Raw genomic sequence first — 25707 nt, forward strand, 5'->3', positions numbered from 1 at the left:
GTTTCCTTGTCCTTGTACCACCAGTGTTTAGACAAGGCAAAACCTGTCTTCAATTACAATTTCTAAATTTACAGTCATAATATTTTTATATCACAGATAATAACCAAAAACTAGGTTTAAAATAAAATAAATTTTGAATTCTGCAATACATAATACATGTCTCTGACAAACCCAAGAAGAAGAATTTCTATGATAACTCCTTCCTGATGAGGAGAGAGAAAAAAAAAATTACATTAATTGCGATGACTATATTCAATTACATCCAGATTTTCCATGACAGTCACAAGTTTACAGTGTTCCCCGACTACATACAAATTGGACCAAAAAACATGGGTTGTATTTTCTTGTATACTAGTAATAATATATGTATACTCTTTATGTTCGCTAACCTCATCCATTGCTGCAGTTGATGAGCAGTTAGCATCATTGTGTCGTGTCATCTCTGCAGAATGCATATATTTCTCATGATTTCATGAAACAAAATGCACAATTGCCCCAATTGCACAAGACCATTGGTTAGATGTGATCACCTGGTGCTCCCTGGCATTGCATGATCACCAAGTTCATCGTCATAATCATCAGCGCCATAACTTCTATGATCTACAGTTGGCCGTTTTAATTTCTGGAATATTTCATCAAGGGATTCGGATGAGGAACCTTGGGAGTGATCCGTATCTTGAACCTGGCGCAAGGGAAGGAATTTCTTGGCCCCTATATTAGACTTGAAATTTTGGAAACCTGACTTCATAGATTCCCAGGTTGAGGCTACACCAGAAGACGATCCAGTGGTTGTATTCTGAGACTTGCTTGCATCGGATGAAGTGGCATTTAGGTTGGTCGGTTCTTTGCTTGGTTGTGTCCTTATGGCCGTGTACTTTCTGCCAATGGATTCTCTTGTGGTCTGATGTTGGGCCTCTCCTTGTGGAGGCTTTGAGTAACCTCGTTGTCCATCCTCAATTAAACTGGTTGTCGCTTTCATTTCAACGTTGACCTTTTTCAAACACCATTTCCAAGTAACGGAGAGAGTTATAATTTATGGAATAATAAAACCAAGAAGAAATTAAATGGGCAAGAAGTGACTTAATAAGTTTATCTCATCTCTAATTTGATTTGGTAAATAAAAGAATAGATTATTTCAACCAAAAAAATAAATAAAGGAACCACAATCAACCAATTGGACCAACCAGTATGGGCTTCTTAGTCATTAATTTTATAAGAAGTTAATGACATCAGAAATTGCTAATATATTTTGGGACCTATATGATGCATCAGTGGAGTAAAATAACGTTTTTCATTTGTCTACGAGATGTCAATCTAGACACTTCTTTGGTTTAATTGCCAGAGCAGTCTCTATAACATTGGTTTGAGTTTGTATGTCAACGAAAGAATCAACTATGAAATTAATTGCCAAAAAATACAAGCCTTAATAGCAATTAGGTAGGGTTGGCCACATGAACCCATTTTCTCCAGTTGCCTCAATTATAAACCATATCCCCAGTCAAAAGTGTCCTTAGGCCATGTTTGTTTGGGTGGACATGAGCTTGGGATTGGACTAATAGTCCAATAAAATTATTAATCCGATGTTTGGTTAAACCATTGAAGTACGGATTAATTATTTTAAACTTGACTATTAGTTAAGATAGGATACATAATCCAACGGGTTCGCAATCTTAGGACTATTAGTCATGGGAATGCTAATCCAGTCCGCCCAAACAAACATGGCCTTAATGTCATAAATTGAAAAAATATAAACCTTGACCATTTTGAATAAAAATATATACACAGTATAATTGTGACTGGTATTCTTTGTTAAAAATGAAAAGAACAAAAGGCAAAATCTTTTTTTTGATAAATAAAAGGAAAAATCTTATTATATTACTAGGAATTAATACATACCTTGTTATTGCTGCTAGACTCAAGATCCAAGCTTACATTGTTGAAATTCCTTGCTAATGGAATAACGAGTTCACCAACCTTGTGTCCTTGTTCAAGCCAAGACCGTTCTAAAAAGAAAAATGGAAAAAAAAAATTCATATGATTTAAGCAACTATAGTGGTTATTGATAACGAGGAGAGAAATAAATAAATCAGTTTTCATTTGATTTTCAGTTCTTCTCTCCCATAAGTGATATAGCCCACAGGTTCAAGAACATTGAATCCAGAATTCCATATGCCTATAACTGCAAAATGCAAAGGATAGAAACATGCCAAACACATGCCAAACACACACCAAATACAAACAAGAGACGTGATCTCAGTTTACACACCTTTCTGCAAAATAATCAATCCTGATGGATCAAATCCATCCATATCTTCAGCATCACTTTGAAACCTGAATATCTTCCAGTTTCCAAAATAATTAATGACCCGATCAAACAAATTGCTTGCAATCACTATGGTGTATATAACCATGATAAGCGGGTAGATTTTATTGAATCCTTTCCCAAAGAAAGGGACAGCATCATCAATATTCCCCATTCTCTGCACATGAAAATAGGATACTGTCACACTTTCAAATAAAGGATATAGTTAACAAAATGTATGCACATTTAACTATACTGAGAAATAAGAAATGATACAGAAAAGGCAGACCTTTTCAAAGACAGTTTTGCGGTCGCCTTCCAGACGAATAAGATTGAGAAAGTTGTAGGAAATTGGAGGTGCATATCGAGCAACCATCCTGGTAAAGATGTTTAGTGAGAATTATTACCAACATCCTCAAGAAGTAAATACACATCAAATAGATATCTCACAATACACATAAAGTAGATATCTCTGAGAGTTTGAACAATGCTTTATTAAAGAAAAAGGGAAAGGCGAGGGGGGGGGGGGGGGGGGGGAGGATACATACGAGCATATCATAAGCAAGCTGACTGAATTTGTTTGTCTTGGAGTAAATGAGTAAAATGTTAACATTCCAATTTTGAACAAGGAATAGTATGTGCAAACACACATATACATCAGAGGAATGAAGGCAGTCACCTGCAAAAGAAAAACAAATTAATCTACAAGGGCATTTTACAAAATAGAACTTCACAATTGAATTGATGGCAAAGTAATATTTTTCAAGCAAAGAGGCCACAACCCTCGTCAACTCCAAGCTGACAGTAATTAGTCTAGTCTGCATCAAAATATCAGACAATGTGGTTCAAATCAAAACAATCTTGCACCATGCCTAGCAGAAGAGGGAAGTCATGAAACCAACACCTATTGTTTTCCTCCAGTCAACTGAAGCTGATGTGTTTCAAAATCAAAAGGAACTATGGAATCCTTGACAAAGCACAAGAGACCCTTTTGCAGAGAACAAAAAGAACAAGAAAATTTAATCCTGAGGGGTCATCAACAACACAAGAAATCCAACCACATCCCTTGCCTGCTTTTAGAACAAATATACAACAAGGTTCATATTTCTAGTTCTATAATTTGAATGGAACTTTGTATTCTCAAGAAAGTCAATGATGAGGACCTAAATCAGATTTTATCTACTTTATTTCTCGACTTTGCAATTTCACATCTACCACTACTAATAAATAAGGTTCTTTAACCAAGTCCACAGCTACATGCAAATATGCACTATGCAAATATGCACTTTGGTTCCCCCCTCCTGGCAACTCTTCACTTCACTTGGTTCACATTAACAGAATTCTATGAACCGGGATGATAATCATGACTACAGTGCTACACAAAAAAACCTTTCAGATTGGAAGGTGAACCATCCAAAGCATCTTTTGGAAAACCTTCACAGCTTAGGTTATGCCAAACAGATTAGGACCAAAAGGTGTTATTCCTCAACCACACGGTATAATACATATATTATCCCTGCTTAATGATGGTTTTTCCTTGAAAAATTATTCAGAATTTTTAATTGCTACTAAATTACATATGGCATGTCCAAATATTTAGCCTCCCACATTTTTTTATAAAATTATTCATGGAGGAAAAGTTGTGACTCTTATTTTCTTATGTGGAGCTATCCATGAACAGATGGTTGAGGGTGAACTTCTTTTGTTTTTCCTTTGATTCAGTTTTCTCAGGAACCATTTCCTTTCTGATGTTCTCAACAACCAAATAGAGAGTAATGGAAATGAAGGAGTGATTCATGATTAACTAGACATTTTTCACATTGAAATGCACCATCACAAGAATAAAACACAAGTCTAACTTGCCACTGTATAAAACCACTACAGGAATAACATGAGGATGTAGTCCAAAATTTCCGTAGTCAAATCAAGTTATAGTTTGTTAGTTGTACTCTGGAATCAAACAAATCTTAATTGAAAACTTAAACTGAATTACTAAATATCTAAAATATTTACCTTTTGAGAATCAAAGGTATGATTTCACCTAAGATAAGCTGATGGAACTAAAAGAAAATAAAAACTATAACAAAATTTACCTGCACAAGCACCTCTTCCTTTCCTACAGCTTTTATTAGTATAGAAAATAGAGATAAATCAACCCCACTGGGCAGTATAGTAGCCTCAGCCAGAAGAATTGCAGCTGACATACAGCCGAGTATCACAGAGAAGACTGTCTGAAGTTGCTTCCTTAGTATACAACGCCACACCAACTCTGCAAGGAATTAGCAATCACAAGGGTTGGTATATTTGTTAGGATGTGTATTGACTTAATGGAATGAAGAAAAAAAATGATAAGAAAATTGTATCACATGGGCCATAGGAGGTGCAACACTTGTATCTATTTGTGGGGGGGGAGACAAAACAAAAAGAACCTATATACAGACAATAGAATCGAGAGTATCAATAGGATACATAAATGATTCAAACCAGAGATTAACACTCCCCATCACCCGACTAAATAATGCACCGGTCCGATACACATTATTTGGAACTCACACCATCTTAAACATGTAGGTGTGGAGTCCATCCAACATATATATATATATTAAGTCCCTATCTCTTTTTAGTTTCTTACAATGTGGGATTTTTCTACTTCACACAATGTGTGAAGTTGTGAACCAGACCCAGTTCCCCCCTGATTCTGATCTACTACTCTCCATCCAATACCATGTCCAAACTTGGGGTGAGTCACTGCACCCAATCCATCGAGAGCCACTATTTTGCAGGCACTCAGATTTTTCTGGTTCCATCGAGAGTTACCCACTCACCACTCCCACTCCACTGAGAGCCATCATCCCGCAGGCATTTGGATTTTTCTTGCTCCATTGAGAGTCACCCACAACATCAGGAGTCACTTTGCAAGTGCACTAACACTGATGTTCATGGCCTAAAGAATCCATCCAATGTATATTAAGATTCTTGGTATTTTATTGTCTTCGAATGTGGGAGGAACTTTTCTACTTCACACAAGTACCAACAAAAATGATCTCCGAGTCTATTTATCAAAAAAAAAAAATGATCTCCAAGTCTGCCTTCCAAACGTACAGCGTATCCAACAAAGGGGCAATTCCAAAGTCTCCTTCCTTCAATATAGTCACTTCCCAATGCATCAAATAAACTATCGACCTAGGGAAGATCTGTTAAAATATATCATCACCTACCACCTCCACTCAACTCACCTACCACACACACTCACCTACTCCCCAATCCTCTCCTATATAATGAGTACCTCACCATCTGTAATTTACACAACAATCATGTATCAAAAATACATCAATCAATAATACATTGTATTTTTTCATGGTATCAGAGCTATAAGATTTAGGCCCGTATTTTGTTTTGTTTTCTCACCGGCGGGCAGCCGGCCGGCAACCTTGCCTTCGCTGCCCGCTGGAATTTTCTTCACATACCTCTACTTTCAACATCACATGAGTGAAAACCACACTTTTCCATCTCAATTCCCACCCATTTCCAATTCCCACTTCTTCAATCTATCCAACTCTTACTTACCATTTTCTGCGTCTTCCACACTCCTTTTGTCTTCTTCTTTTTCTGCAAATTGGAAAGCCTACTAATATGTGTACAATGGACAGTGGTTTGAAATTGGAGCAGAAGTCACTGATCAATGAGTTGACACAAGGGATGGAGATAGCCAAGCAACTAAGATTTCATCTGAATTCAGCATCCTCTGCTGAAAACCGACAACTTTTACTACAGAGGATACTATCTTCTTATGAGAAGTCTCTGTTGATTCTCAAGTCATCGGCACCAACCACTGGCATGCCTGAGTCTTCTATTTCTGGTGATGGAAGTCCTCAGAGCGAGGACTGTAATGGTGGGGGGGGTTTAAGGATCATCACCAGGACCAGAATGTTGTCTCCAAGAAGAGAAAGGTATTGCCCACATGGACTGATCAAGTGAGGATTAGCTCAGAGAATGGATTTGAAGGGCCCGTTGATGATGGCTATAGTTGGAGAAAATATGGGCAGAAAGACATTCTGGGCACCAAATATCCCAGAAGCTATTACAGATGCACAAATCGTAACAGTCAAAACTGTTGGGCTACAAAGCAAGTGCAACAATCAGATGACGACCCCACCGTATTTGAGATCATATACAAAGGGAGGCATGAATGCAACCAGACCCCCCATACAGCTCCACCAGCACCACCCAGTAAAGCTGCTTCAACAAAAGCAGACCCATTATTCACCACTTTTGTCTCCCTCTTTTCGTTTCTTTTTCTTTTCCTATTCTCCTTTTCTACTTTCCAAGGCCAGGCCAACCTCTCTCTCTCTCCTATCACCCAACTTTCTTTTTCTTATTTTATTTCATCTTTCAATTCACATTTTCCACCCCACAATCTATTTTTTTAATCAACCTACTATCTTTTTTTTTAATCAAACATCGCCGCAGAGCTGCAGCACCTTTCTCAGATAAACACCTTCTTTTTAATCACTTTACATGACACTCCACTTTCTTTCTTTTATTTTATTTTATTTCTTTCTTTATTTTATTTATTTTTTTTTTTTTATTTTAAAAAAAAAAAAAAAAAAAAAAAAAAAAAAAAAAAACGAAGCAGAAGAAGACGACCTGCACACCAAACCATCTTTTCTTCATCTCAGGGATCAACCTCGATCACATTTTTTACACAAACAAAAAAAAAAAAAAAAAAAAAAATACAACAAAAAAAAAAAAATAAATAAAAAAAAAAATACAACAAAACACATCCACAGGCGGGATTTTTCTTCTCTACTCTGTTGCCGGTCTCTTCTTCTTGCCTCCGTCCTGGGCTGCCCTTGACGGTGTTGCCTCCGTGTTTCCCATTCCACTGGGCACGATCACTCCACCCTGCTCCTCCACTACAGCATATGGCGGCCCTCCAAATCGGAACATCACGGTGGCCTTCCGCTTCAACTCCCTGTTTTCCGCCTTTAGCACACTTATCTCTGCTCGCGCATCCTTATACATGCGTTGGAGCAGCGCCAGCTGGGAGTTTAACTGTTGCACCTCATTTGCCCTACTCTGCAGCCGGTTCGACAAGTTTGTCACCGCAGTCATGGTTTCCACACATGACTTCAATGTATACTGATTGGCTTCCACATCCGACTGCACTGCCATTCTTTGCTCCACCGACCGCATCGGAAAGTTCAACGGAGCAAACTCCGGGGCGCTTGGTTGAGTTTCCAGTGCCACCGCACCAGTTCTCTCTCTCGTTGACTCGTTGAGGTCGGGAAAGAGGGTGAGTAGCCCGCGGGAAGACGATGAAGCCATTTTCTAGGCACCAGAGTGTTACACAGTATCTCTCTCAGAATTCTCTCTCAGAAAACAGAGTGTTACAGAATCTCTCTCAGAAATCTCTCTCAGAATATCTCTCGCAGGTTTTTTGCCTCAGCCTCAGCCTCTGTCTTATAGCCGAGGCAGCCACGCGCATCGCGCGCATCTTACCACCAGCCGACAAACGGGCACGCAAGCCAAGGCGCCCACGTGCCTCGCCATCATGTCCGGCACACCTTTTGATGAATTGGGCACGCCTTTTGATGGCACGCCTTTTGACAAAATTGGGCACACCTTTTGAGGGTGCGACTTTTTAAGGGTCCGACAAGACTCTGTAAACTGTCCCGACATAGATTCCGGTTAGTTTCTACAAGGGTCCGACAAGACTCTGTAAACTGTCCCGACATTGATTCCGGTTAGCTCCTTTATGGGTCCGACAAGACTCTGTAAACTGTCCCGACATAGATTCCGGTTAGTTTCTACAAGGGTCCGACAAGACTCTGTAAACTGTCCCGACATTGATTCCGGTTAGTTTCTACAAGAGTCCAGCAAGACTCCGTAAACTGTCACAACAACTGTCACAATAGTGTCTGCTACAACGGTCCGACATGACCCCATAAACTGTCTTCTACAACGGTCCGACATGACCCCATAAACTGTCCTCTACATGGTTATGACACCCCCATACAGTGTCCTCTACACCGTTATGACACAACCATTCAGTGTCTTCACCAACGGTCTGACACGACCATACAGTGTCTCCTATCTTTTTTTATTTTTTTATTTTTATGTATTTTCTTGTTTTGCTCCTCTCTCCAAACTCAAGTTGGTTAGTTTCTATCCTCCTTGAGTTTGCGAGGGGCTGTTAAAATATATCATCACCTACCACCTCCACTCAACTCACCTACCACACACACTCACCTACTCCCCAATCCTCTCCTATATAATGAGTACCTCACCATCTGTAATTTACACAACAATCATGTATCAAAAATACATCAATCAATAATACATTGTATTTTTTCAAGATCCACATCAAGCCAAACAAAGTGGCAGCAGTGACCAAATCTCTTTCGCCATGCCACAATGAATCATGGACATCTAATGGAAAGAAAATTATTCCTTTGCATTTTATGTCGCTTCTGAGGGCCATTTTGTCTAGAGCCATTTACAGAATGAATATATCACATTTGGAGCAGGCGACAATGATGATTGATAGAATTATTAAACCTTTCTATTAATGGAAATATCATTATTTTTTAAAGCATTTCATTCTGAAGGATATAAATGAGTCTTCAAATGCAACACAAAACAAAACAAACCTTCATAACCATATTTAAATGCTTTAATCAGCCAAAACTAAAACGCCTATTTAAGAAAATAATGCAACTAAAACTAGCATTATTGTCAAAGGAGGTATTATATTTATAAAATAAAAAAAAAAGGAATTTCAACTATGAAATAGATGGCTGGGAAAAACAAAAAAGCGCAAACACAACAAATAACTTTAGTATAATTTTAATTTTTACCTATCATATCAAGAAGAGACCCTAGCTTGCCTTCTCGCTCAGGCCTGAAGCTTGAAATGTATTTCCTGAAAATTTGCAAAAAGCAAGCATTTAAACCCTAGAGCCCGTAGAAGCAATCTTGAGGTTAGCACACAAACCAAACAAGATACTATGCAGTATCACCAATGAACTGACTTACTAACTCAAATAGAATCTTTTCAAAACCTATAAACTTCAATTTAAATTATATTGTAAGAAAGAAATCTTAGTAACTTTAAAATGGTAAGGATTCTCTACAAGAAGAAATTAGGGGTAAGGTATTATGTTGGAGTTCCTTTCGGGATTATGCTGAAAACGATTTCAAAGGTGTGCCTTGGAGCTTAGTTTTGAGGGACTGGAAGGTTGTTACCTACAAATCTAATGAGTTCTAAACCTTCCCCTTCTGTTGACCCATTCGCAAGACGGAAAACTTTTGGTGAAAAGCACTTATGGGGAGCCAGGTCACTTGAAAATTCGGAGTATATTCAAGAATCAATGGAGGAAACATAAAGCCTTGCTTTCTCAAAACCAGCTGCCAGAATTTGCTCTAGAAGCAGAAATCTTAACCCCCCTAGAATGACTAGGGAGTCGGGTTAAATGGTTTTTTGCTTGAGGGAGATTCTACTAGAGCATTGGGATGTTAATAGATTCACATATTAACTTCATGGCTTATAATCACTGGTTGAAGGAGATCACAGACTTACCTTCCTCCCCAAGAACAGAGACAAGATGGGGCTCCCAAAATCAAGCATTGAATAGGTCATGGACATCTTATCCTCTTTGAAAGGCTTTGATTGACTGTCTTGTATATGAAAGTTTTTCTTTTCCTTATGTAGGTAAAGAGGATATAAATAAATCAATGACTGCAACGTAAATTATCCTCGTTTTACCTGAAAATAAATTGGCTAAAGTAGGGAAAATCCAGGGAAAAAAAGGAAGAAAAGGACATTAACATATATTTTGTTGGCTATCTAGAATTGTCTCCCAGTCCCAGGATCTAAATTTTCCTTAAGAGGTCCAATACATAAATACATATACGTACGAATGGATCTCTGGATAGTCTAGAAGATTATGAAAATTGAACATGTCCACAGTATGTAAAATAGACATCAGTCATTCTAGAAAAGCACATGCAATCGATTACCACAAAATAGGTTTAAAATTCATTGGAATTGTTTCATCATTTGGTGTTTTTTGGGTTTATTCTGTATTTTGGTTGCTTGATTCAACCCAAAGGATTTTTTATCCTTCTATCTAACTTTCCCTTTACCTTTTGATAGTATTACTCATTTCTTTGCCAGAGAAGAAGCTACATTCAGATTCTTATGTCACTCTTACAAAAGAACAGCTTAAATTATGATAACAAGGCAATTCCATGAAATTTACTTATATTCTTCATGATACTGAATTCAGATCAATAAACCCTTACTTCAACTATATCAGATCCTGCGTCATGTAGGTCCATCTTCTACATTCTTAAGGTTAAGCTACGTCATGTAGGTCCCTCTTCTACATTCTTAAGGTTAAGCTAAGTCATTCAATTCTCTCACCAGACCCACCACCACTATTCTGACTTTCCCTTGTCCTTACAACTCATTCAACTATAACCATAATACTCCTTACCAGTATTATTGTCACTAGTTTTTCTCACACTTGAGCAAATCATCTCTCTAGACTTCACCTCATCTCCAGTTGCTGCCACTGTTAACTTCTCACCAACAGTTCATTTCTAATTCTTTCTTTTCCACCGCTTGCCCATTACTATCATTGGTATTGCACTGCTCATTGAACATGTCATGACTATCTAAATTATGTACCATAAAACATGGATGTCTTCCAGGACCATTATGGACTGTCGGCCATAAGGCATGACTAATTTTATACTCCAAAAGCACCTCTGTACCTTAAGCATCTCCCTCAAGTTATTATGTATGATTGATCCAAGATAACGAGAGTAATCAATCTTAAAATCATCAGGAAAATCTGGTAGCAATTTCAACTAGCAGCATAAAAGAAATATATACCAGATCACAGTAATGCTCCATAAAAATGATGTATTCACCATTCTAATGTTACGAGTTAGACAATGTACATATAACTGCCAACATGACAATTGGACTACAATACAAAACAAGACCAAGGAAATAATGAAGCCAATGGAATTTAGTAGTCTCTCATTCTCCCAAAGGATATACAGGATAAAAGAGCAAGTAAGCACAAAGAAAAGTGACAAAAACCATCAAGAATGTTGCACTAAAGAAAGGAAACAAAATAATGATAACAAATTAAAGAATTGTGCTGGTTCACAGCCCAAATTAACCACAAAATATATCTCTCGCACTGTTCAAAAGTAAGTCATAAATATATTAGGCAGCAAAAAAATACATAGAGCATCAGAGCATCAAATAAAAGAAGAAAGGGGGGGGGGGGGGGGGGAGTGAGGGAATTTAAAGAAAAGAGAAGAAAAAAGCCTGGATTAAGAGCAAACCATGCAGTAGCATCACGACGATCATAATTCTTTACAGTGTCCTCCAGCTCGAGAGTTTCCATCACAAAATTCATATATTCACTGCAAACCCAATAATAAAAAATTACAAATAAGTGAAATTCAGCTTGTACCCCTCTTGAAATCCAAACTATACAAGCATAATCGTAGTTCAAGCTAGCAATAGATATAAAGCATTGAGAATGCAAAGCTAGGAAAAAGGCTAGAATGAAAATGATTATGCAAATAAACTATCACAAAAATATAGCATTTGTTTTTCAAAAACTGATTTGACACAAAAAAATCCAATCCAGGCTGAAGAAGTCTTTAAAGACACCATTGCTATTAGAGGAAAGAAGCAACAAAAAAAGAATAAACAATGCATGAACAAAAAAAATCCCATGTATGCAGATGCTCAACATTCAATTTCAGAAAGATACGGTAAATAGATCCCCCAAAGGCACTCAAGTTGTTCAATTAGTGAGTAACTGTATACCTTTTGTACCGGTAGTACTCCTCTCGAGCTCTCTTAAGTTGACGCCTAAGAGCTGCCATTGATTTTTCATCAGTGTCATAATCCATATCATTTTCTCCTAATCTTCCGCCTTGTGGTTTAAAAGACGGATCTTCACTAAACTGGCATCAAGTGAAAAGTGTGCGCTAATTTGAAAACAATTCTTTAAAAAATAAAACATAAAGTAACTCAAAGGTAAAGAATGTTTGTTTTGAAAAAGCTTCACATAGCACAATGAGCATAATTACCATTTGAAGCAACATGTTATCAATAATATTCATGAAGGGCCTCAAAGGATCACGCTTGGACATTTGCTTTGATGTTGCTTGAGCAACCTAATTCAATACACCATCACAATTAGTCACCAAATAATTTTTTTTTTTTTTTTGTAGCATATTATATTACAGTTTAAACTTTACACACCAAGAAAATATGAGCACAATTAAATATAAAATGTGTATCCAAAGAGTCATTGAAACAACAAATTGTTTGATTATGCTGACCAAGGAACAATTAGAATATTGCGTAAATCTCATAATTTTGTGAGACGAAGAGCCTAGAACTCTGCATCATTCAAGGACCCATGCTAAGTTGCAATATATATGAAGTGGAAAATAGTAAGAGAAGTCACTCTCTCTAAATGATAGATAATGGCAACATTCTCGCCGGTAATGACTACCCAAGAAAAGCCCTAGAAGAGGAAAACCACCAGGAACAAAGCACAAAGAAAGATAAAGGAAAGAAAAGAGAATCTCTCCTACGGGATGGAGGTAGAGATTGTTGATGCGCCAAATCATCCAGAACCTAGAGTTGTTGATGGGAACCAAACTGAATAAGATTAGAGGGAAAAGTGGGGCCCTGTGGGCAGAATCAGTTAAGTCATTCAAAGATGCCCTCATGAAAACAAGAGGGGGCTCAAAAGCCTTTGGAAAAGGCATTGACATCGACTCAGACTTGGAAACTGAAGAAGGAAGCCAAAGCTCCAAAATCTGGTACACGACTGAGATCACGAACATTAACGGCATTCCTAGAGTTGTGCTTCCAGACAAATTATTGTATAAAATCAGGAGACCCTGGAAAAATGTTCAAATCTTCAAACTCCTGGGCAAGAACATTGGTTATAATCTCCTCTGTTCAAAAGCCAAGAACATCTGGGGAATGGTGGATCATTTTACGCCCATTGATCTTGAATACAACTACTTATTCAGATTTGATTTCATGGAGGATTGCCAAAAGGTCTTTGCTAGAGGACCCTGGGTAATCATGGATCACTATTTAACATTAGAAAATGGGAACCATATTTCCAGCTAGCAGACACAACAAAAACCATGATCTCTGCGTGGGTCCAGTTTCCAAGGCCCCCAATCGAATACTATCAGGAGAAATACCTCTATACTATGCAAAAAGTACTGGAAACCCATCAAAATCGACCTAGCAACAGCTTTAGTGACTAGAGGAAGGTTTGCCAGAGTATGTATTGGGATTGACTTCAAAAACTTCTATGCCCCAAATTTCTACTGGAGGATAAAGAATTCCCAGTAGATTACCAATTTGAACACTCCATTTGCTACAATTGCGGTCGTGTAGGCCACCAGAAAGTGCTATACCAATTCTGGCCAGAGAAAGAGGTATATGAGTAAAGGATAACAACCACAAACAATACTGGGCCCAAAGCTATATGGCCACTGATATGGCCCAAAATGCTAGACACAACAATAGCCTGGCCAAAGAGAAAGACACAACATTTGAGCCATGGATGATGGTGACGAAGCAATCAAAGAGGCAAGGCCCACCAAAGGCAAACCAATCTGGATCAAATGAAACCACTAGGCCCAATGAACAAAGGCCCAATCCATCAAAAAACACAAAGATAATCCAAAACTCTAATCAGCCCACAGACAATATGGAGATCAACCAGTTAGTCGTGCCATAGCAGGAGATCCGAAAGAAAGGAATGTAGAGTATCATTACTAATACAACTTCCATTCAACTACCACCAATCAACCCATCCCCACTTGACCTATCCCTCATATCAAGAGAAAGGGTCTTGCATAGATGACCATTAGACATATTCGAGAATAAATCCTCAGTGTATGTTGTTTTTCTCCTTAATAACTATAGCTATTGAAGAGGTGGCTTAAATCAAATATGCAAGTAAAAAAGAGAGGGAAAAAAATTCAAATTGTCACCAGGGAATAACACTTACTACAATAGCATTTGAAAATTCTTGATGAGCATCGTCAAGTTTCACGGCCATTTTAGCCACCTTATGAGAAAGAACCTTGTGGCGAGTAGTCCAATCAGCATTTTTCCAAATTCCCTTTGGTATCTCACTTAAACCGAAGCCAAGAAGAAACGCACCAGTGACAAGTCCAAAAGTATTCGAGCAGGCCATTGCAAAACCAAGGATACCGCCATCCCTACAAATACAACATCAAGATTTTTGGCAATAGGCAAAGGAAAATACACCAATCACCAACAATCAAATGGAACTAAGCAACGTAACTTAAACTCCCATGCACTAGTGGTGGTTGAAAAGGCAAATAATTAAGTTTCCATGGCAAAGCTCAAGGCCGCCATCCATGGAAAATAAATTCTATCATAACAAAGACAAAGACATTCTAAAAATGCAAATTCTATAAGAAGATGATGATGATGATGATGGGGAAATGGACGGAGTTTTTTTTTTATGATTGGGTGTTCGGACCAGCTTACGCACATCTCGACTAGTCCTAAGACCCACGCAAAGCGCCCCATCCACATGGATTGGGCAAATCTCAAACAAAGACCGCATGCATGGCCCCAAGGAGCTGATAACACTTAGTGGGAGTTGAACCTAAGACCTAGAGGGAGCACATCCTCATGCCCAAACTGCACCCATTAGACCAACCCCTTGGGGTTGGGGAAATGGATAGAGTGACGTACATAAATGATATATATATATATATATATATATTGTACCCAATGCACAAGACTCGCGTTACTCATATGCACATGTACACATTAAATGAAAGAACCAAACAAAACCAAAAAAGGCAATGACACTTCAGAGTCTCAACCCAATCCAAAACCTTTCAAAGTGATCAGAGTACCATGACATAATAATGCAACTCACATATACATGTACATAGCTGCATAAATCTGAACAAATAGAATTTACTGTTATCCGCAATTTCCTTCAACGAGGATTACAGAAATCTTAATTCCAGCATGCAGCAAAGCCAGCATCACACTAAATAAACACACATCTCATACACTCGCAAACTCACATAAATCTGATGTACAAAAAAAATTCCTCTGCACTCCCTTATGGAGGATCATAGATGTCCTATATGCAGCCACCTATTGACATGTGTTCTACATGCAGCCACCATACCAAAAGTAGATGACAAGCTGCTTACAAGCAGCCACCTCAATTAAAAGTAGCCTACAAGCACCCACCTTTGAAGGAGATGACTTCTTCTTTTTTTCTTTTTCTTTTTTATTAGTACCTTTAAATGAGGTTAATTTACAACAAACAAAACTAAGAAAAGTACACCTAATGACGAGAATTCTATAGTACATCAAAAACCAAATCCAAGAATGCTACTTATAATAAAAAAAACCAGTTTCTTGAACTCTTTTCTTTAAGCTTGATTGTGTGCCTTTCATTCTTCAGAGTTGGTCCTTCCTCAATCTTAATTGTATCAGTGCACTTAGTTGACCAACATTAGAGAGGACATGATAAACCATTAATGAAAACATAGTAGTAGCATAACACGATTGTTATGTTAATTGGTTTAAAGCATTGTGACAATTACACTGAGATGAAAAGTCACAAAATTTGAGAGAACCCTCAACCCACCAAAAATCACAAATTTAGTGGCCAGCTGGTATGAAAATTGGAGGTGCTGGGGTGAAATTGAGAAGGGCATAAATGAGATATACAGTATCATAAATGATTGAACCTTGGTATTGCTTTCCCTACTGAATGTCCTGTGTTAAAACCTACCACTACCACTACCACCTACTACACCTACTCCACCCACTTCACCTACTCCACCTACTCCACCTACTCCACCCACTTCATCTACATCTCCTATATAAGGAGCCCCTCATATTTGTAATTTATAACATATCATCAATCAATAATACATCAGTTTTTCTTACATGGTATCAGAGCAAGGTGAGCAAGGTTAAGAACTTAGTGATTCCGCTTCACCGGCGGGCGGCAGCCTCGCCTTGGCCGTCCGCCGAACAAACCTAAATTTTCTAATTCTCTCTCTCCTTCCTCCATACTTTTCACCCACATACCAGTGCACAAAAGCCCTCTTCGCATACATCAGATCAAACTTATGATCACTCCTCGAGAACACCTCAGCAACACTTGTGGAGTTGGAGATCATGCAAACTCTCTCTCTCTCTCTCTCGGCGAAAACCGAAAGACAAACAAGAGAAACAAGATGCTGGCTCTTTCTCTCTCCTCTCCACGGCCTTTCTCTCTCTATAAGATGCTGGCTCAGTCTCCGGCTTCTTCTCTGACCAAAACTCCGGCGGCTCCCGTGACGGCTCCAACTTCAACCTCTTTAGCACACTTCCTCTCCCTAGATTCTCGTTCTACTTTCTCTCTATTGATCTTCCGTGTGAGGAGGTTCTAGATAGAGAAGAAAAATGGTGAAGATTTGCTGCATTGGAGCTGGGTATGTTGGTGGCCCTACCATGGCCGTGATAGCCCTCAAGTGCCCTTCCGTTGAAGTGGCCGTTGTTGATATTTCTATTCCTCGTATTACAGCCTGGAACAGTGACCAGCTCCCCATCTACGAGCCAGGTCTTGATGATGTGGTGAAGCAGTGTCATATCATGATTGTGGGAATATGGACCTTGAGGTACATTCAGTGGATGATATTAAATAGAAGGAATCTGGATTACACAAGCCCCAATCTGCACTCTCTTTAACATATTCAATATATCTTTCACACGGTTTCCAAACACATCCACTACCTCACCTTTATTTTCATTATTATAAAGCGCTACCCCCAATTTTATATAAACTTTTCTATTCTAAACTTTTCTCCACCGCCCAAACCCTCTTTATCTTATATATATATTTTTCTTTCCACTGCCCCACTTTTTAAACATATTATTATTATTATTATTATTATTATTATTATTATTATTATGGTGTCAAACATATTATTATTATTTCTTTCTTTTGTTTTTTTTTTTCTTTCACTTTATTTTTTTAATTTTTAATTTTTATTCTTATTTCTGCTCTGTTAAAAAAAAAAAAAAAAAAAAAAAAAAAAAAAAAACTCGTAAACAAAAACAAACCACACATCGTTTTATTCATGACAGGGAATTAACCCCAATCACATTTCTACAACAACAACAAAAAAAAAAAAACAAAAAAACAAAAAAAAAAAACAAAAAACAAAAAAAAAACAAAAAAAAAAAAAAAAACCAACACCAACAAAAGATTTGTTTTCTTTTCTGCAGCGGCCACACATCGACCTCACTTCTTCTCTACTCTGCCGCCGGTCTTTTCTTTTTGCCTCCGTCCTGGGCGGCCCTTGACGGTGCTGCCTCCGTGTTTTCCACGCCGCCGAGCACGTTCACTCCCCCATACTCCTCCACTGCAGCATATGGTGGACCTCCAAATCGGAACATCACGGTGGCCTTCCGCTTCAGCTCCTTATTTTCCGCCTTTAGCACACTTATCTCTGCTCGCGCATCCTTATACATACGTTGGAGCAGAGCCAGTTGGGCGTTTAACTGTTGCACCTCATTTGTCCTACTCTGCAGCCGGTGCGACAAGTTTGTGACCGCAGTCATGGTTTCCACACATGACTTCAAAGTATACTGATTGGCCTCAATATCAATTTGCACCGCCATTTTTTGCTCCACAGACCGCATCGGAAAGTTCAACGGAGCAAAACCAGAGGTGTTTGGTTGAGGTTCACTGGCCACCGCACCAATTATTTCTCTTGTGGACTCGTTCAGGTCTGGAAAGAGCGTGAGCAGACCACGGGAAGAGGAGGCCATGTTCTGGGTCGCTGGACGGGAAGAAAAGGCCATGTTTTTTGGGTTGCTGAGTGTTTCAGCGAAGCAGCGATTTCCGACTGGTACTTTCAGAGAAGGACTGGGCAACAGAGTGTTACAGCGTATCTCTCTCAGAAAAGGAAGAGTTTTTCAGAGGATTTTAGCAGGTTTTTTTGTCTCAGCCTCTACCTCTACCTCCGCCTCAACCTTGGTTAAATAGCCGAGGCAAACACGCGCATCATGCGCCTCTCGGCGCTCGCCGACAACATGGGCGCTCCTTTTGATAGGCACGCCTTTTGATGGCACGCCTTTTTATAGATTGGGCACGCCTTTTGATGGCACGCCTTTTGACAGATTGGGCACACCTTTTGAGGGTGCGACTTTTTAGGGGTCCGACAAGACTCTGTAAACTGTCCCGACATTGATTCCGGTTAGCTCCTTCATGGGTCCGACAAGACTCTGTAAACTGTCCCGACATTGATTCCGGTTAATTTCTACAAGGGTCCAGCAAGACTTCGTAAACTGTCACAACAAATGACATAACATTGTCTGCTACAACGGTCCGACATGACCCCATAAACTGTCTTCTACATCGGTCTGACACAACCATCCAGTGTCCTCTACAACGTTATGACACCACCATACAGTGTCTTCACCATCGGTCTGACACAACCATACAGTGTCTCCTATCCTCTTTTCTTTTATGTATTCGTCTATTTTCTTGTTTTGTTACTCTCTCCAAACTCAAGTTGGTTAGTTCCTATCCCCCTTGAGTTTGCGGGGGGCTGTTAAAACCTACCACTACCACTACCACTACCACCTACTACACCTACTCCACCCACTTCACCTACTCCACCCACTTCACCTACTCCACTTCACCTACTCCACCCACTTCATCTACATCTCCTATATAAGGAGCCCCTCATATTTGTAATTTATAACATATCATCAATCAATAATACATAGCTTTGTCTTGGCTACCCATGGGTAGGATTTTTTCTCAATTAAAAATACAAAAGTAATCTACAAAATATAGGCAATATTGGTACAGTACTATTCTCCACTCTTTCTTTCCTCCTTAACGAGAGAGCACTCACAGTACTATTCTCCCAACATTCTCAACTATGGTAGCAATCCAAAGAACAATAAACAGCAAGATGAAAAGATGGAAAAGACAAGTCAATGGATCCAATAAATGCTAACAAACTAATTTTACAAAATGTTATTTGAAGAAAACAAAACTTGCAACAGTTCTAAAGGAATAAAAATGTCAAAAATAAGTTTTCTCAGCACAACACCTAAGCCAAGTAGAACCAGATCAATGACAAATCAGAAAACAAGTTGACAAGATGAAGAAAACAAAAATGTTATTTCATCTTGATGCATCAAAATGAAGTTGGACAATAACATCTACCAAGATGGCTTTAGAAAAATCAAACTCATAATGATAAAAACTTAGCAATACTGAAGAAAAAGGCAAACTGGTACTAATCACTTAAATCACATCTTCAGAACATTACAACAGCCATTAAGAAACTGAAATTCTCCTACCATGATAAAATGACATGAATGTGCATACACAACCCTCTATTGTTCATATTAACCAGTTGCTGTAATGTACATTGATCAAAGATCTAAAGAAGAATAAGCAATGCAATCACCGTATCATATATAATATAAACAGTATAATTCAACTAATTGGTAAATTACTTTACTGGACACCAAGTAACAGAGTAAACATGACAAAATTCACAATCATATCATTGTGATCCAGAATGATCAAATAGTTGCAGTATACATCTACATGTACATACAAAGATTTGTAAATAAATAGTATAGACGAAACCAAGTTAAAAAGAATATAAGGAATGGTGCATCAGAAGAAATTGGTGCATAAACACAATTTTTCTCCTTTTTAAAAGAATAGAAATTCAAGCGCCGGCTCAACACTCCATTTCAGATGTTATGTCTACACTGATCCACTGCAGAAAGATGCATGCAACCAAGCATGCAAATCTAGCACTTAATCTTCTTTCTTTTTGTCTTTCATTTTTGTTAAAAGTAAATCTAGAACTTGGTCTATCACCAAAAAGAATTTAACCAAACAAATCAGGATTTATAGAAGAAAGCAATGAATCCAGATCAAACAACGTTTCGTCTAGCAGGTTAAGAAACAAACCAGATTTTGCCCAAAATAATGAGCAGTACAAGTCCAAAAAGTCCAATAGAACCGATACACAGGTAGAAGACTAAGTTTACATGTACACTAGTCTTCAATCTTTCTGCCACTGTGAAGTCCCCGGCATCTTCATAACCCTGAATTATAGGCACCACAGCCCTGCTTAGAGAAATAATTTCATATAAATCTATGAGAATATGTGAATCTTTAATAACAAAAAAAGTACCCTAACCACCAAGGCATGCCAAGCTTATGAATGCAAAGCAATAGCAAAGGAAAGAACATGAAGTTCAGAGAATATGCAGTTGCACAACTATCGTGACGTAATCTGTACACTTCTGACCATTCAAAATAAGAAAGAGATATTAAGTTTCTAATTGTCTAAATATGATATAGTTCATGCATTCTCTTTGCAATATAGTTACATATACAATGCTTCTTCTTTTTATGATCAATGGTTAGTAATAAGAAAGGAGTGGAAAGACTTAAATTGCATGTTTTAAGTTAGTTAACAGGAACAAAAAACTAAGCTCAGAAATTACATCTCCAAGAGAAATACATACTCTAGCTTATGCATGGACAAACACAAAAATTCCTGCCCAGCATCACAGAGATAGTTGCATGTCAATACTAGACACAGAAACAAGTAATGTTTAAATATCTTTTGAGTAACAACAGCTGGAGTGGTTGAGGCACCATGACAGTATGGTGGACTTCAGCCTTGTTCCTTGACCTAATAGATTTTAAGTATCTGACAGTCCACTTCTAGCAGTACAAAGTGGGAACATTCTCACACGATGCTTCCGGACACTTCAAATTGATGCACGTAGGCAACAAAAGGAAATGAAATATATATTTGTATAATAAACACATTCCATTAACTTCTAACTTTTAAAACAAACAAATTTGTAACAGAGGAAGTCTTCGAAGTACATATGTGCCAGGAAAGTAAGAAACATATGGTTTGAAGGATGGGACTGTCTTTATATTAAGCTATACAACTTTAGCAAACTAGAATACAAATACGAAAGTAATGAAGTTCAAACAGCAAGGTATATGGTGCAGTCCATAAGAAGATCAAGAAAAAATTATATTTAAGGAAGCGTTCAAGTTCGTAAATTGGTTAATTTCAAGCCGAGCTCAATTGGGCCCAACTGGAACTATATATAAACACATTTTTAGCCTTAGATCTTATTGTAGGATTATTTAGGTTTGTAATTTCAAAAAACTTATGCCATGGGCTGTAAGGGTCGCCCCCATGAGTCATCAAACGGGCCAAGTTAGGTATTAGGGTTTGTTTACAAGTCTTATTTGGTTTTAGATAGGTTTGGGGAGTCAAAAATCTTAATTTCCTAATTGATAATCCAATTCAATAGAGATTGTAATTCTTGAGAGAATTATTTCCAGCAAATAAGCTTCTTTTTAGACAGTGTGATGCAATTAAACCCCAAGTATGATGCCTAAGGCCTCTTGGAGTGATTCCTAGAATTTTCTTCTTCTTCTCTTTCTTCTTCATAATTTTATGCACCCTAAAGACTTTAAACTCTACAACCAGATTTGTTTAAACTTCTTTTAACTCTTAGGCCTTGTTTGGAAACAGGCTAATTTAGTAACTTTTTGGCTATTTGTCTAAAATATGAGCTAAAAAAAACTAGTATGTTTGGGATATTTTTTGGCTTTTTACGAAAAGATGTGCAAAAAGTAGAGAGAAAAGAGAATCTTTGACTTTTTGATATGGATTGTTGGCTTTTTGGCTAATTTAGTAACTTTTTGGCTTTTTAGCTAAAATAGAGGGTTCCCAAACGAGGCCTTAGAGATCCCATATCACAAGCCCAACCCCTATCCTTCTGTTAACATTCAACCTAATAGTGTAGAACCACAAGATCAGCATTGTTATTTTCTCTCAGGCTCAGAACAGACCCAAAACAGTTCCCAAAATCTCTGATTTGCATTCTCAATATTTTACCCTTTTGTTGCACCTTTTGAAACCCTAACGTCCCCAAAATTTTACCACCCATCCATCCAAAAGCAAACTTTTGCTGCTGTTATACATTGAGTTTGGGCTCACCACTTCTAGGAGAGTGCACACCACACTTGTCCTACATTAGTATATCTGACACTAGTTTCATTAATTAGGCTCAATTATTCATATGAAGGTAGAAGTGGAAGATGATGTCGTTAGATAGCTTGATTACATTGTTGGGCCCATTTCCTAAAAGCTTAAGCTTTTGAAATAAATGGTGACTTAACATGGTATCAAAGCTCAGGTTGAGAGGGGTCTTGGGTTCAAGTCTCTCCGTTAGCATTTCGTATTCTTTCCCCATTTGGTTTCTTCTTCTCTGTTTGGCTATTTGTTTTCCTTCTATCTGGTTCTCTGTTTGTCTCTCCATGTGCAAGACAGGGTTGTTCATGAGGGAGGGTGATTACATTGTTGAGCCCATTTCCTAATAACTTAAGCTTTGGGGATAATTGGTGACTTTTTAGATGTTGGTCATATAATTGAAGTTGGATGGGTGAAGTAAGAACTGCTCTTAGCATATCTTGTGGTCAATATCTGCCTTTGAAGCTTAAAGGAAAATTATACAAAACAACTATAAGACAAACCATACTCTCGAAAACATGATACCAGGCAGCTAAGAAACAATATATACATGAAATAAGCAATGCTCCAAAATGGGTGCTTCGAGATGGATGTTTAGTAAAGAAATAAACAATAAAACTAGATTGAACAATTTCCTGATATGATATAAGTAACAAATGGAGATAAAATGAGAAAAAGTCGATAAGATGGTTTGCAATAAGCAGCAAGGGCCAATTCTAATGTGCAACAAAGAGTGACATGATACAAATTAACGTTAATGGTTAATGCTAAGGGAAGAAAATATAAAAATTAGCATGAGCTGAGATAATAAGGGAAGACATGGGGCATTTAGTTCAATAGAAGTTGCAACCTTATATGGGGCATTGCCAAAACAGTATTCATGTAGCCAAAGCCAAATAGTTGTGACAATTCCTTTTAAGTTGAGTGAGTAAAAAATACAATAAAACCTTCAAATGCAGCATAATACAACTAAAAGATCCCCTACTAGATGCCCATAATATTGGAGACAAGTTCAACAAAGCGCCCACCATCTTCAACTGGATCTAACAAAAAACAAATAGAACAGCAAAAGCATACCAAGTAAGCAGAAAGGTACTCCAGTATGACCAACTCCAAAAGAAAGAGATTCCTCCATTATGATGTAAAATTATTGTCTGCACAAAATACAAACCAAATTTTAAGCATAACTACAATTCAAATGCCTATCGGTCGAATCTAGGCTATTCAAATTTCTTCTAGCACATTTAAATTGTAAAGTCAAATTAGATTAAAATAATTGCATACATATCATAAATGTAAGAAGGAGAAACAGAGTGATATTTTGGGTTCTAGAAACTAACATAAGTTTGGATGCAAGGAAACTTAGATTAAAGCTGCTTACAAGGAAACTTAGATTAAGGCTGCTTTCAATTGGTTTTAAGGACAGTTTTCAGCGTTAGGGTTCTTTTAGATAGAACCAAAGTTCCAAGATTTGCAAATGGATAAGTGTTGGCTGCAGGATTTCCAACTAGCTAGTAGAAGTCTCTTCGGGAAAGAAAAAAAAAAACCTTTTTTGAGGTAAGTAGTGTAAATTCAAAGCATAACAAATATGGGAACTGGGAAGCGATTGGGGCAGACAATGATTTATAAATCAATATGCTCTGATGTTTTGGGGCCGAAAGGACTACTATTTGGGGCTCTAAATAATATCCCAAGAATAGTAATCTGCTAGTTTTCTGAAAGTAAAGCAGAAGAAAATTAATTTAAAATCTAACCTTAAATTCTTTATGAATTACCCACTAAGGTACAACATTGTAATGCATCACAAACAAACTTCAAAAACTTCTCACAAGTTTGAAAACACAACTCTCCCCATTGAATGGAAGGGTAACATAAATACTTATAGGCTGCTACACTCCAAATTCTACTAAGTACAAAATAAAAAATAAAATCAAATAAGTAATAACTTTGACAAATTATATTATTCCAATCATGAAAAAATTCATAAGACCCAATAACTTAACTTGACAGTAAAACAACTAATGGACACATTTTACAGTCCATGTACAGCAAATCTAAAAATTACCAAGCTACTCTTGACTACTAAAAACTACTAAACACAAATAAAATTATTCAATAGCATACTAATCTATAAGCAGCATAAACATATGACTCAAATTGAGCCTAAAATTAATTGCAATAGGTGCAAAACATGTTCCATGTACAATTCTCGATTTCTCAATTTTCCTTCTATCATGCTCCACAACAGGTTCCATATTTACATCTACCATATGATATCATTCTTCAGAGCATTAAAAATGATTTTCCCTTTAATTGAATGCATCTTTACTCCCAATAATACACATAATTCACATAAATGTTTGAGAAGCACTTGAATGAAAATGACCCTAATTAAAGATTAACAATAGCCAGATAAGAACATAGTAGATAGCTTCAAAGAATCGTGAATTTGATGGTCAATTTATGATTCAAATTACGTCCACAACAATGCAAAAATCATTCATTTGAATGAGGAAAAACGAAACGTAAGTATGAGCTTATGGATTGACTGATATGGAAATTGATGAGGAAAAAGGAAAGAGTACCGTCCAGATGTCGGCAGGAACGAGGATGATGATGGAGAGAGAGCAGAACCAGGTGTAGCCGACGGTGAAGAGGACGTAGCGAGGCACATGTGGTCCAGCGAAGTACCACAGCGTCAATACCACCATGCCCAATGTTAGAGGTAGCGAGATCAGATAGAACACCCACATCTCTCTCCTCTCTCTCTATCTAGTCCCTCCTGTCCCTCCCTTTCTCTCTTTCTCTCTCTAGAAGTCAAGTTTCTCTCTCGATTTCAGGTGGGTGGTTTTGTTGGGCAAGAAGAAGCTTGGAAAGGGAATCAATGTGAAAGGGTTACCAGACCCCGTCAAACGGAGCTCCGATTGATGCTTTATTAGGCCATCTCAAAGTTGTGCGAAATGTTTCGTCGAATTTAAATTTCAAGTTTCGGAAGATTAAAAAAGTACACTTTTTATTTTTTGGACTAAAAAATTGAGGTTGAAAATATGAATGTTTGGGTTAATTTTTTGACTTTTTATTGAAAAATGTGTAATAAAAAATTGTAAAAATTGATTTGTAGGGAAAAATTTAAATTGGGAATTGTGCAGCCGTAATTGTTGACTTTTGGTGAATAGTGTTAACTTTTTAACTTTTTGAGTAACTTTTTAACTTTTTGGCTTTTTTGGAAG

General features: G+C 37.6%; 1 protein-coding gene and 1 pseudogene across 6 annotated transcripts; one reads left to right on the plus strand and one right to left on the minus strand.

Annotated features, from left to right (window-relative positions):
• Positions 1-100: 100 nt before the first annotated feature.
• On the minus strand, positions 101-25447 carry LOC114266787 (uncharacterized). Of its 5 annotated transcripts, none has more exons than XM_028207717.2 (15): positions 25063-25447; positions 23555-23631; positions 20457-20513; positions 14386-14599; positions 12428-12514; positions 12162-12301; positions 11669-11749; positions 9163-9227; positions 4396-4571; positions 2851-2981; positions 2592-2679; positions 2267-2480; positions 1897-2003; positions 531-991; positions 101-442 (listed from the first exon to the last, which is right to left on the minus strand). In XM_028207717.2, coding segments are annotated over exons 3-15 (1785 nt in total). In that variant the 5' UTR covers positions 20459-20513; positions 23555-23631; positions 25063-25447; the 3' UTR covers positions 101-423. The 5 variants fall into 5 exon arrangements, with proteins under 5 accessions (XP_028063518.2, XP_028063516.2, XP_028063520.2 ...); XM_028207715.2 differs by having other exon boundaries at positions 20377-20535; positions 25063-25443; XM_028207719.2 differs by having other exon boundaries at positions 20377-20513; positions 25063-25432.
• Positions 5712-6833, plus strand: LOC145820017 (putative WRKY transcription factor 53 pseudogene; annotated as a pseudogene). The gene has a single exon (XR_014360913.1). The product of XR_014360913.1 is annotated as a putative WRKY transcription factor 53 pseudogene (transcript).
• Positions 25448-25707: the final 260 nt, after the last annotated feature.

The sequence above is a fragment of the Camellia sinensis genome, chromosome 2 (assembly GCF_055761805.1).
Source record: "Camellia sinensis isolate YWXY chromosome 2, ASM5576180v1, whole genome shotgun sequence".
In the NCBI taxonomy this organism is placed as follows: Eukaryota; Viridiplantae; Streptophyta; class Magnoliopsida; order Ericales; family Theaceae; genus Camellia; species Camellia sinensis.

Coding starts and splice junctions, on each gene's coding strand:
- LOC114266787 (XM_028207715.2), bottom strand. CDS start 25,230: ATGTGGGTGTTCTATCTGATCTCGCTACCTCTAACATTGGGCATGGTG. Junction 14,600..20,376: donor ATTATTTTGGGCAAAATCTG/GTTTGTTTCTTA, acceptor TTGTATTTGTAG/GGATGGCGGTATCCTTGGTT. Junction 11,750..12,161: donor GAGTACTACCGGTACAAAAG/GTATACAGTTAC, acceptor TTGGGTTTGCAG/TGAATATATGAATTTTGTGA.